The sequence below is a fragment of the Neomonachus schauinslandi genome, chromosome 8, assembly GCF_002201575.2.
Source record: "Neomonachus schauinslandi chromosome 8, ASM220157v2, whole genome shotgun sequence".
NCBI lineage: Eukaryota > Metazoa > Chordata > Mammalia > Carnivora > Phocidae > Neomonachus > Neomonachus schauinslandi.
The window spans coordinates 69,764,237-69,777,791 of record NC_058410.1 but is presented as its reverse complement, the minus strand read 5'-3'; the positions used below and the strand labels follow the sequence as shown (position 1 = coordinate 69,777,791).

The 13,555-nt window shown below is 47.7% G+C and overlaps 1 protein-coding gene across 1 annotated transcript in view; it reads right to left on the bottom strand.

Annotated features, from left to right (window-relative positions):
- GABRR2 (gamma-aminobutyric acid type A receptor subunit rho2) overlaps positions 1 to 10,650 on the bottom strand; it is a 43,767-nt gene extending 33,117 nt beyond the window's left edge. Inside the window, exons 1-2 of the mRNA XM_021693422.1 lie at positions 10,523 to 10,650; positions 4,355 to 4,461 (exon numbers count right to left, since the gene is read on the bottom strand). Coding sequence (XP_021549097.1) covers positions 4,355 to 4,461; positions 10,523 to 10,635 — 220 coding nt within the window. The 5' untranslated portion in view covers positions 10,636 to 10,650. The remainder of the gene's footprint in view (positions 1 to 4,354; positions 4,462 to 10,522) is intronic.
- Between the last annotated feature and the right edge of the window lie 2,905 nt (positions 10,651 to 13,555).

Below are 13,555 nucleotides of genomic sequence, written 5' to 3'. Positions count from 1 at the left end.
ACTCCTTGGGTATAATTCAAAATAATCCGTGATGACCCTCCATCCCTCCTGGACCTCCCCTGTATACAATTTGAATTAAAAATCAGCATTGTGCAGGTGGGAATGTAAAAGTTACAGCTGCTGTAGAAGAAAATGGCGAGGGTCCTCAAAAAAGTAAACAGAACTACCATATGATCCAGCAATTCCACTTCAGAATATACCCCAAAGAATTCAAAGCAGGGTCTCAAACAGCTATGTGCACACCTGTGTTCATGGCAGCATTATTCACAATAGCCGAAAGGTGGAAACACCCCAATGTCTGCTAACGGATGAATGGATAAACAAAATGTGATCTATACATCCAGTGGAATATTATCTGGCTTTAAAAAGAAAGGACATTCTGACCCATGCTACAACATGGGTGAGCCTTGAGGACATTATGCTAAATGAAATATGCCAATCACAAAAATCGGTCAAAAACTGGATGATTCCACTTACATAAGGTACCTAGAGTAGTCAAATTCATAGAGACAAAAAGTAGAATGGTGGTTGCCAGGGGCTGGGAAAAGAGGAAAGAATGGGAGTTAAGTGTTTAATGGGTACAGAGTTTCAGTTTGGGAAGATGAAAAAATTCTGGAGACGGATGGTGGTGGTGGTTGAGGAACAGTACCACAGACCTGTACCCTTAAAAATGGTTAAAATGGTAAATTCTATGTTCTTTCAAAATTTATTTTACCATAATTTTTTAAAGTACATTTAAATAAATAAATAAATAAAACAGCATTGTAACCTATCTCCTAACACGTGGAGGAGACCCCCCAGGTCTCCGGAGCTTCCTTTAACCAGGACACATAATGAATCAGGCAGATGGGAGCTTAGGCAAAGTATTTTCGTTTCAACTGATCCCTGGGATTATTAGGAAGCTGCCAGATTTTTAATCTTTCTCTTTCCAGACTGAAAAGGTCACCCATGGGGTATCTAACCTTAGATAAATTCTTCTCTATCAACTACTTTTAAACATCAATCCACAAGGAAGCTCCTCTTAAGGAAATAAAATAGAAAAGACAGGAATAAGACATCCCCCACAACTAGCAACAGACATCTTTGTTCAAATGACCTGCTTAGTGTGCATGGGTGCAAATCGGGAGAGGGGTCAGGATGGGTTCAGGCTCTGCTTCTCCCCAGGGGCCTGGCACAGGGCTGTCCACAAGGAAGGAGTGCCTTCTGTTACTTGCCCAGAGTCACCTAGGTGCTGTCCGCCAGCCTCCTTGCTCAGAGACCTGCCTGCCACCTGGGCAGTGTCCCCCACCCAAGGATGAGGTGCTGGGTAGAATGCGACCCTCAGGAGCACCTGCACCTTCTTGGCTCTAAACCATCTCTAGATACCCCACACTCCTGGATGACCCCATCCCACCTGCTTGGCCTGGACTCCCTGCAGTCACAAGCCGTCTTATCTATGGGCGGGTGAGAGTGTGGAGTCCGACACCTTGCTATCTGCTCCTTTCCCCCGCCTCAGCCAAGTGATGTCTGGAAACCCAGGAAAGCCCTGCATAGGATAAAAGGTGACCAGAGGACCAAATGCCCTGGGGGAGGGGGGTGGAAAGAGGGAGAAACTGCCCCCACCCTGGGCTTTGGGAACTGAGATCTGATGTGTAGGAGCCTCAGGTCTCATCATACCTGGCAGAGGTGACTCCTCCTTCCCCTGCAGCTTCCACCAAACTCAGGGCCTTCCCAGCCTCAGACGCTTACGCTTACTCGGACAGGGGCAGGGAACTGTCCTGACCCTTCACCCTGAGGGGCCCCTTTCACGGGCCCAGCGGTGGCAGGGATCAGGGCACAGGAAGTCCGATTTGCTATTGGGACGCGGCTGGAGGAAGGAGCACCCAGCCTGGGGCTGCAGCCTGTTGGATGATTCTGCTCCGAGCCAGGTTTTCCAGGAACATGGCGACACTTCACCTGCTATTCCTGAGAGCTAGCTCCTGGTTTCCTGGCTTTCTCCTGGAGGAGGGGCCTTTTTATGAGGCTTTCAGTTCTGTAGCTTATATCCCAGATAAAAACCAAAGTTCTGTTCCTGGCTGTTCTATAGCCACCTCCTAAGCCCCCGGACCCCCAGCTCTTCTTCTTTCCCCCAGGTAAACTGAGGGTACTGACCAGGTGCCTGCTCAGGCTCCTGCCAGCAGCAACAGACTCCAGTGGAAAGTGACTACAAGTCCTTCGGGATATTACCTGCACCGTACACACACACCTGCCCCACAAAAGTGTGCACTGAGGTAGGGCCACATTAGGACTTTTGAGGGCCCTGGGAAATTTTGCTTTCATGGGATCCTTCCTCCATAAAAAATGTTTTAAAAAAAAGCGTATTTTATTTAAAACTGGGGGGTGCCTGGGTGGCTCAGTCGTTAAGCGTCTGCCTTCGGCTCAGGTCATGATCCCAGGGTCCTGGGATCGAGCCCCGCATCGGGTTCCCTGCTCTGCGGGAAGCCTGCTTCTCCCTCTCCCACTCCCCCTGCTTGTGTTCCCTCTCTCACTGTGTCTCTCTCTGTCAAATAAATAAATAAATAATCTTTAAAAAATTTGTTTTTAAATTGGTATGAGGTGAATATATAATTATATAAGATATATCTTAAAACATTTTCTTCTACCTAACATTGCATTTTTTTATTATTTCAAAATAAAATATTTTCAGAGGCTTCTAAGAGTATCATTGTGAGCATTTGACACTATGCCTACTCCGCCTGATGGCTATGTCAGCCCTGTGTTGAGGGACATACAGGTAGAAGGGACAAGAAAGAGCCTCAGCCAGGAGGGAGAGCCTAACCTCAGCAGGAGTGTGACCTGAGCCAGTCCCTTCGCCTCTTGGGCCTCAGTTTCCCCATCTAGGGAAAACAATAGTAGCTACCTCACGGAGCAGTTGTGAGGACTAAAATAAGATCCTGTACGTACATAACTTGATTAGAATGGTGCCTGGCAGAGAAAAATCACTATAAAAGCATTAGGTGTCATTAATACTATTGTGTATTATTGTTCTAGCCGCTTAGCTGACCCTCTGTATCTTAACTGACACTCTACGAGAAAGGCAACGTGGAGCTTCGTGCTGACAGGGACGTCTCAGACCTCCTGGAGCAGATACAGCTATTTTAGAGCTGCTTATTCATGAAAATTTTGTTTTCCTAAAATTCCCTGTCAGCATTACTATGGCCCCCCGGGGGAACCAGCACCACCAGAGAGAGGGCGGCCTCCTGACCTGAGCCCGTGGTGAGCAGCATTTCTGGGCAGGAAGAAGAGGCCCAGGGCCATACTCTGCCTCCTCCTTTTATCCTTCTGCTCCTTCTGCAGGTGTCAGAGCTCAGGGATTGAGTGGGAGGTTTTGAGGCCTTTTAAATGCAAAGGCTTCTGGGATAAATGAATGTCTAATCCCTTAACAGTCACCCAGAGGAAGGCCTGACAGCTGTGTTTTTCTAACGGGACCACGAATCTTTATGTGTCAGGGGCTTGAGATATATGATCTTTAATCCTGACAACCCCCGCCCCATGACAATGATGATGTAGGGATTACTATCCCCATTTTACAAGCCAGCAAACAGAGGCTCAGAGAGGGTCTGTGACTTGCCCACAGATCACCCCTACCTCTCCAGGGACCTAAGAGAAGATCTGGAAAGGGAGATAAAGGGAAAAGGAAGCCAGCTGGCCCAGGTCTGCGTTGGCCGGGGCCCATTGGCCGAAATGCTCTGGGCCTCAGTTTCCCAAATCCACAAATCAGGGGGCATTGGCCCCACATCTCATGCATTCTGCTCTTCTCACCCCACTCCCCCCTGCCTGGTCAGAACAGATGGTGAACTCCTTTCCTGGCCTGCCTGTGGCATTTCTCCAGTTCCTGGAAGGGACAGCCACCAGCCTCGCACCACCCCTCCCTGAGTCCAAAGCAGCAACGCGCCCTTGGGAGCAAGTCTGCCTGGGGCCTTATAATGGGTTCAATTGTTGTTGCTGCATTGAAAGGCAGGTGACCTTCAAAACCCAAAATTCCCAGCTAATCACAGGGTTGGCTGAGCAGGGGAGCCATTCTGTGTCCAGACTCTCCAGGCTGGCTCATATTTTAGGAAAAGAGAGTTGGCAGCCGCAGGGCAGGTCCACTCCGGATGTAAACAGTTTAGCCGTCGGCAACACTTCCGTCGGCCCCCTTCTCTGCTCACTTCTTCCAGCTCTTCTCTCCTTGGGAAAATGAGGGACTCTGGAAGCCCAATTGGGCTTCTGTGACTGTGAGTGGGAAAATCAGGGTCCCACGGGAGGGCTGTGCCTGAGAGAACAGGACAGAGCATCAGCAGGGAGCCCCTGGGGACCAGGCCCCACCCCGGCCAAGGCAAGCACTCAACCCTACCTCCAAAGGCAGGCCTCATGGAGAAATCGTGGTCCTCCACTCTGAGAAGTGGCTGAGGTTTTCCCTTGCGGATTTTGGTCACGTCAAGGTTCTTCTTATATAGGTGACTGCAAAGACAAGCAAGAGACATATTTTCAGTGGTCCACAAAGGCATTTGGGGAGGATACTCCCTGCAGGATCTTCCCGTTAGGCATCTTTTCTCAATCCGCTGAAGGCTACACACACACACACACACACACACACACACACACACACACACACACCTCCCCACCAACCCTGTCCCCCCAGGTCCTCCCTCAAGGACCCTGGGATCATGACCTGAGCCGAAGGCAGATGCTTAACCAACTGAGCCACCCAGGCGCCCCTCTTTCCAAATCTTCTTTATTTTTTTTTCCTCACCACAACCACACGTAATCCCAAAGCAGTAAAATCCAAAATATTCTAAAACAATATTCTACTGACGTGATCATCACTAAACAAAAAGAAAGACAAGAGAAGGGAGAAGGAAAGGGAGAGAGGGAGGGAGGGAGGAAGGATGGATTTGTGTCTGACAAGATGTGAGATCTAATTCTTGACAGAAGAAACGAAACAACCTTATCAGAAGTCAGTGTTATTATAAATGTTGTTATGTGTGGGACATTTAAGGACTCTAGTAAATGAAGAGATTTGGGGTTGAATGTTTGTTGTTTATTTATGTATACATCCCCAATTTACTCTCAGTGTTCTTATCACGCTTTTTTTTTCTTTTTAGAGAAAGGGGCATATTTCCTGTTTAAACTCTGTAAGAGGGAAGTAACATGTTTCCTCTCTCGAGGTCCTGTTCTTTGAGACATCTTTCTATGAAGTCCTTCTTAACTTTCATTCTCTGTCATCTCTGCCCAGATGGTGTAATTTGTTGGGAGGTCTAAAGCTGTGCTGATCAATAAAGTAGCCACTAGGTCCATGTGGTTGTTTAAGCCAATTAAAATTTAATTAAATTAAAATTTAATCAATTAATACAATAAGGTCCATTAATAAAATAAAATTACTTTATTTAATTTAATTATACTAGCCTTACTTATGTGCTTAATAGCCACACGAGGCTGGCGGCTACTATGTTGGGTAGTGAGATCTATAACATTTCCACAGTCTCAGAAGTTTTCTTACGCAGTGCTGGTCTAAAGGTTGGTCTGCCCTCCACCCCCCAGCCCCCCCAAGAAGCAGATTCCCCTCTAAGCTGCACTTCCCACCTCACAGCGCTACCCTCACAGCCACCATTCTCCCTCAGAAGCAGGGGCAGTGGTAGTATTTTCACTTCCTTCAGCCTTGCGGGTCACTGGGGGCTTGGCACAGATGCCTGACCCTCTGGGCACAGCCCTTGACCTCTGCTCTCAAACGCCCTCACCCCAGCTTCCTCAGCAGCTCCCTTCCCCACGGCTCCTCCTCGCCAGCCTCCAAACTGGGTTCAAGTCTCTCCTCCCTTGAACCCAAACTAAGGAGAAAGTCTGTCTAGGCCGCACATCCTCCTCACGCAAAATTTATTGAAAAGTGGTAGCATTAGAGGTGTGGTAGTTATATTTGTCTTTAAACTTTTTCTTTAAAAAAAATGAGGTCTTCCCCCTCCTAATAAATCCATAATCCTCCCAGAGAGCTGTGCGCCACAGGCCACAGCCACCTCCTCACTCCCAAGCACTTCCCACCCCGCTTGTGCTGGACCCGAGGCCCTGCGGGAACTCATGCTCAGTGCTGGCTTCTCGGCCACTCGGAGGACCATGCCTCTGCTAGAAACCTGGGCTTTCAGGACCAGGCACTGGGCGGTCCTCCTATCACCTGAGAGTTCGTTCTCAATCTCCACTGCCGCCTGCCTGCCCTCAGCATCCCCCCCCTTAAACGCTAATATCCCCAGGGCCCTCTCCCAGCCGCCTCCTCTTCTCCCTCCACACCCTCTTTGGCAGGCCAGCCTACATCGTTGGTGGCTTCAGTTGTCATTAGCATGTGGACAATTCCTAAATGAGTACCCCCTGCTCTACATCCTTTATCCAGCTGCCTGACTGATGATCCCCCGAGGGATATCCTACAGGCATTTAAACAACACACCTCTAGCTGGGTTTGGGACGCGCTCAGTTTGAGGTGGTCTAGGCTGCAGGATGAGAGGGCATTCAATAAAGGGGGAAGGGAAGGAAGAGGCGCTGGAGCGGGCGAGAGAGGCCACAGGGGCACGCGGGGACCAGGCCAGGCAGAGCCTTGAAAGTCATGTTAAGGCTTCTGCCTTTACCCAAAGGCGATGGGAAAACGCTGAAGGTGTTAAGCAGTTGGAGGAAGAAGCCACGATCAGAGTCGCTTTTAGACAACAAGCCCGTTGGAGGGAAGTCCAATGTAATGTCTTCCTCCCACTTAGCTGGCATATGGAAGCCAAGTCCAGTTCCCTTGAAGCGAGGCGGCCACTGTTAGGGCACCTCCACGGAGCTGTCTTCCACAGTCTCTGCCCCAAGCCTGGCTCCACAAGTCAGGAGGGACCAGGCCCAGTTCCCCGCACAGCAACTGCGTGACAGGCCACATTCAACATCCCAGCAAAGACACCCCGGAAAGGAGGAGGAAGAGCTCGGCCTTAGGGCTTAGCAGATCACAGACATTAAATTGTGAGTGCGGCCAGCGCCCTACCCCTCTGCCTCTCGGGGAGCAAATCCCTGCTGGCCAGCAGTTTCCATCTCCATCTAGAGGGGAGGATTAGGGAGCGGAAGTCCCAGAATTCCAGCCCCCCTGCAGGACAGAGGAGATTGAAATGCTTGTGCCATTAATGAGGGCCCAGAACTGGGTGTTTTTTGTTTTTTAAAGGAACCAGTTACTTGATAACTCAGGCCACTACTATCCCCAGCCTTGGGCTATTTGTGTGAGCCAGATGCCCTCAGCTCATCCTTCCAGTGCCCAGATGCCTTGGCCCGAAGACCCCAGACTCCAGGGGCCATACCCCAAGTCCCAGCCCAATGCGGGGCAGCCAGAACCTCCACGGGCCCTCAGTCCAGCCCCGGGTGGAGAGAGAGGAAAAACGTGCTCACCACACCTTTGAGAGGCAGGGCTGGGGCCACCGTGCTGAGGTTTACTTAGTAGCCATAATAGCAGGCATGACGACCATGCCCGTATGCATCACCCCCTCTCTGTGCAGGCCCTGAGCTGCGGTTACCCCCTCATCCCAGTGGGGGAGGTCTCACGACCACCCCTTTTCAGTTGGAGAAACGAGGTTCAGAAAGATCAGGAAACATGGCCATGGCCAGGGGAGCCACAGAACCAGGGTCCGAACCTGGTTTCCCTGACTTCCTGCCCCCGCCCCCCCCCCCATCCTTCCCCAGGCCTCTGGGAGGGTGAGGATCACTGGGCAGCAGGAAAGCAAAGCTGCTCCTGGACCCAGCACCACGTGAGTCACGACGCAGACCAAGAGAAGGCTGGCCACAGGGGCTGCAAAGGGGAGAAGAAATACGTAAGGGGCCTCCAGGCTCTGGGACCAGGAGGAACCAGAGAGTGTTATCCGGGGAGAGCCCCGACCCCCAGAGCCCACAGCTAGGTTCATTTTCAGATCTCCAGGGAGAAGGACCCCTCTTGCGGAGGGCGGGGGCGGGGGGGGGGGCGCGGTGTCACGTGGACAGGAGGCCAACTTAGGTAGCGTGCAGGGAGGAGCCGGACTGAAGCTGGAGGCTGAGAGGCAGGGAGAAGAGAGCAAAGGGAATAGCTAGGAGAAAACAGGTTCAGGGGGCAGCAGTTCCATGAAGGGGGACACGAAGGGTGGGAAAACTGGAAGTTTTGGAAAAAGCACCTACTGGGCAGAATAATTATTTTGCGAGGGTGCCTTGGACGGAGTGATACAGAAGGTATATAGGTTAGAAAAGATCCTAACTCTGTGTGTATGTGTGTGTGTGAGAGAGAGAGAGAGAGAGAGACTGGGTGAAATCCTATGTATGGTGTATGGTATGTGTGTGTAAGACCGTGTGAGGTAGGAGGGGGGGAACAGGACTTCAAAGAAAAGAAGCTACCCTACAGAGATGAAGTGCTCTAAAAGCCACATCATTTTGTTCCTGTTTATTCGTACAGCTTAACTTGTGTGTCAATGATGAATGTAATTTTTTAGTCAGACACTTGGCTGAAATTTTTCACAGACAGACATAGCTTGATGATTGTCTGAGTGTGCACCTGCCCTGGTGGATTTAGAAAGGCCTAGAATCATGTTTCCTGATGTGACATTTTCTGTATCCTCTCTCCCAGCCTCCCTTCAATAATTATTTTTTATTTGTTGAATGTGTAGGTTCATCTTTTCTTCCACTTTAACACCCCCTGGGATGGATTTCAGGAAACTCTCCCCACCCCTAAGGGTCGGATTCAGTCTGTCCCCCAGCTCATGCAGGTGTCTGGGAATGACTGTGGGTCTTCTGAGGAGTGACACGGGTGTGACAGCCCAGGCTGCTGAGTAGGATCCGTGAGGATCTGTGAGGATCCCTGAGGGGCTCGTGCTGAACCCCAGCACTGTTCTCAGGGAATAGACAAGTCCATACAATGCTTTTCCTCTAGGCTGAGAAAATCAGGAAACCTACCTCCCAGCCCCGGGGGGGGGGGTCACTAGCCAGCTGTGTGAATTACCCACTGCAGCCAGCTGACTTCTCAACATCCATAAAACTGAAACTGTGTTTCCCAAAATAGGAATCCCACAAGATAGTCCAAAAAGAGCATTTTTTTTTAAACTGCATAATTTACTTTCCTCTTCAAGATTCAGAATGTCTATTTGCATAATAAAGGTTCTAGAAGCTGTAATCAAGACAGCTGTTTAAAATTATCTAAACCAGAGTTTCCCAAGTTTCTTTGACCCCAAAACCCCCTTTTTCACACAACACCTGTTCACATCTCACTTAGAGTGCAGAGGAATTGCTGGATCACGTGACCCCCGAGGTCCCTTCCAATTTAACAGCCTGTGATTCTGGCGATATCACCAGGACGAGACTTGCAGGGCAGTGCCTCCTTCCTGTCATCCCGGACAAGTTTTATCTGTTTGCTTTCTGTGTGACTAGGCTTAGGCCCTGCAGGGCATGTACCTCCCCAGAGCGGCAGTTTCCAAAGCGGCCATACACCTGGGGTGCTAAAGATGGTCCACTGGGACGCAGAAAGTAGAGATTGTAACTGCTACTGGTAGTTTTTATCTAAAAATAAGGAAGCAGTCAAGTTTTACTTTAATATACATATGCATAATAGTATATGTATATAATTTATAAGTAAATATATTGGAGGGACAATTTCCAAAAATTGTCACCAATAGCGGTGCCCGATTACAAATAAAAGCCAGTGACCCAGAAAATGTGCCTCCATATATTAGTTTATATTCACGATCACTAGTTCTCACAATGCTTAGTAGAATGGAGAACAGATGTGTGACATCTCACACATGCTGTCTCCATCTCAGCGGCTTGCTCTTTTCTGCATGCTCAACAGTCGTGTCTACATCAGGCCTGGTGTATCAGGTTTTGTACATCCGTTCAAACAAACTTACTAAGGAACTTCGATTTGGAAATGTCATGATTTTTAATGCAAATTCCGGGCCTAACCAGTATCTTGGAAATGTTTCCATTACATCGTGCAACGGCAGTTCCTGTTGCCCACACATGTATTTCTGATAACTTAGCAAATTTCAAATACCTTTTTCAGATTGCAACAGTGAAATGAAACCCAATACCGTTATAAAGCTGTTCCCAGTCCAATCATTGAAAGATGACAACTCTCGGTTACATTTTTTTCTTAATAGTTCAAACTAAATTCCTATCTACAGCCCCCCCCAAGGTTCTTGAGTGCAATTACTCAGCAGGCCCCCCATGGTCCCTACAGGATGTCATCCTGAGGAACAAAGCAGCACAAGCCGAGAAGTACAAGAGGTTTTACCCACGAAATCTTCAACCACCTGCCTCAAATCAAAATGCTTGGACAGAACACAGATACCAGAACAAAATGCTCAATGCAGCCTAGCTTTGCTCTCTTGTGATGCTAGAGAATATCTGTGCTCCGAGAGAGACTGTTTTCAGTGAGGTGGTGGCCCCATCTACCTCTGGCTGGAAAACAGATGCCAGCGGGACAATGTAACCTCAGCCCTCCTGGGGACTGCCCCTCTGTGCGCCGCGGCCGCCGGTGACCTTCCTCCCCTCCCACCCATGCCCTTACCTTGGCTTGGGCATTTCCAGCTGCCCTGTCCATCTCCTCCTCTTGGGCTTTCTGCTCTCCACAAGAGCCGTCAGACAAAACAAGAACAAAATGAGTCTTGTGAAATAAGGCATTCTGTGAATGTCTATGATGCCACAGCGGCTCTCCAGTAACCTGCAGCGGGGCGGACCCCCCCGGGCTGCACCACGGATTCAGTCCATCGCTTTTTGACAGTGCTTCTCCAAGGGGCTGCAGGAGCATGACTGGCCGGACTGATTTTTCCCATTAAATATTCAATAGTGGTGCTCGTCCCACCCCACCTCTCACCGCACTCCGCCCCCCCGCCCGCCCCAGGCGCGACACAAACACCACAGCTTTGCCCTCCCTGCTGTTTAGTGATTGGCCATTAGTCAACAAGTTTGTCCTCCTGTGAAATTCTGCTTCTGCTGAGTCCCAGAGCAGCTTTGGCTAAAACTGTTACATAAAAAAAAAAATTTTTTTTTTAAACCTCTTGAGCATGCCAGCTCTTTGCTGAGATCATTAATCCTTCCCTCTGCCTGCATAAAACCAGTCTGTCACACCCACCAGGGAGACAGCTTGGATTCTGAGTGGATTTGCAGGGAAGACCTGATGGACAAGATGAGTGCATGAATGCGCTCGGGAAATGCTGAGTAAACAGAGAAATGACCTGTTTTCACAGGGTTGATTTATTTCTCCATCTAAGAAAGCATATTTTGTCTATGGCCAAAGATACTTGCTTTCCCCCCAAATACACATCATTTTCTCTTATCAAAGAGACCTTATCAAAGCATAAAATCCATTTTGATTTTGAAGGAATGTATAAACCAAAGGAGAATTCATGATTATGTAAGCTCTTCTTCCTATCATGAGCATTAGATTAATTTGGGTCTTTAATCCTAAAATGTGTAATTTCATCATAAATTAGGTTTGATTCCTATCCTAGGATATGAAATAATGAATATTTGAAATGTAAAGATACATGTGGTTATATTTAATCTACTGAACAGAATAAAATGTTTAAAAACTACTAATTACTTGCCTGCTGTGTCTGAGATGGAGAGGAGTTTAGTGTGGTAGAGACATAGGGAGATGCGGTTGGAGGTCAAGAGGAGTGATAACCAGAAGTGAACAGAATTGGAGTTTTATTATGTAAGAAAGAACGAATCAAAAGAAGTTCTTTTGATTCCTTTAAGCAAAGTGGAATGACATGATCCACTCTATTTTTTTACGGAATTCCTAACCAGGGATCAGTTGGATCAGAAAAGTAATAATAACAAAGGAGGATGAGGTCCTGCCCTAATGAAAGGGAAGATGGAAGGAGAAGAGGAGGGAAGACAGAAGAATGAGATAGTCAAGTTATTTCTGAAGTAGAATAGATTTGCTGACTGCATAGAGTGGGAGGTAAGAGAAGGCAACAGTGATATCTACGATTCTAGTTTGGAGGTAAGACCGGTGGATGGAACCACCATTCACTGATATCTGTTAGAGGTGGACAAGTTTCTTAGGGAGATGACATAGATTTTGACTTGTGGAATTTGAGGTATCATGAGACTTCCAGATGCCCAATAGGCAGCTGGAGAATAAATAAACCTGGAGCTCAGGAGAAAGGTCTGGACTGGAAAAATAGATTTAGAGCCATCAATGTATGGTGGTATTTTAACCACAGGAAAGGGTGAGATCTTCCCGGAAAATAGAAGTCCCAGTATAAGCATAGAATCCTTTGGGAATATATACTTTCTTTCTTTACGATTTTATTTTTAAGTAATCTCTATACCCCATGTGGGGCTTGAACCCCAACATCAAGAGTTGTATGCTCTACTGATTGAGCCAGCCAGGTGCACTGGAATCTATACTTCTAATGGATGGATGGGAAGCCTGAACAAAAGCATAGAAGAACTAGCAAAAATGCTGACTTTGAAAACCAAAGGAGTTTCTGGGAGGGGGTAGTCAACAGTCAGTGTTGTAAAGAAGTGAGGGCAGGAAACAGGTTAACTAGATCTGGCAACCAGAACATTGTTCCTAACTTCAGTTAACTGTAGTTTCAGTTGAAAGATGTAGCAGGAAGCCAAATTACAGGAGTTAAATAGGAATTTGGGAGTGGGAATAATTCAGTATGGGGACTAATTCAGTGGTTCCCCAATCTGGCCACTTCTCAGAATTATCCAGATAATTTGTTTAGAAGTCCCACTGCTCCTGAAGATTTAGTGGGAAAGGAAAAGGACCCATTAAAGTTTTTTTCCATAGATTTTGTTCAAAAGATGGTGCTTTTCCTCTCTTCCATTTGAAACAGGCCTATAAAGGACTGTCTAGAACCCTAGAACTATTCATGGATATTGTTGGTTTTCAAGAAATATTTGTTTTGGGGCACCTGGATGGCTCCGTTGGTTAAGTGCCACACTCTTCGTTTCAGCTCAGCTCATGATCTCAGGGTCATGGGATGGAGCCCTACATCAAGCTCCACACTCAGCAGGGAGTCTGCTGGAGATTCTCTCCCTCTCCCTCTGTCCCTGCCCCTGCCCCCACCATCTCTCCCCCTCTCTCTCTCTCTCAAATAAATAAATAAATCTAAAAAAAAAAAAAAGGAAGAAATATGTTTTGTTGCATTCTAGACATGTTAGGTCCTATCAATTTTTTCTTTAAATCTCTCTTATTTTCAGGAGTTGAATTATTGTGATTATGGTATGGAGAAAAACTCAGTTGGAGATAAGTGTAACTTTTTAAGTAATGGCTTTATTGAAGTATCATTCACATACCATAAATTTACCCCTTTATTTTTTTTAATTTTTAAAGATTTTATTTATTTGAGAGAAGAGAGAGCAAGAGAGAGAGCATGAGTAGGGGTCAGGGGAGAGGGAGAAGCAGATTTCCTACTGAGCTGGGGGCCTGACATGGTGCTCAATCCCAGGACTCTGAGATCATGACATGAGCCGAAGGCAGACAGTTGACTGACTGAGCCACCCAGGCACCCCAAATTTACCCCTTAAACTGTGGTTTTTAGTATAGAGTGTGTAACCATCACCAGTATCTAATTGT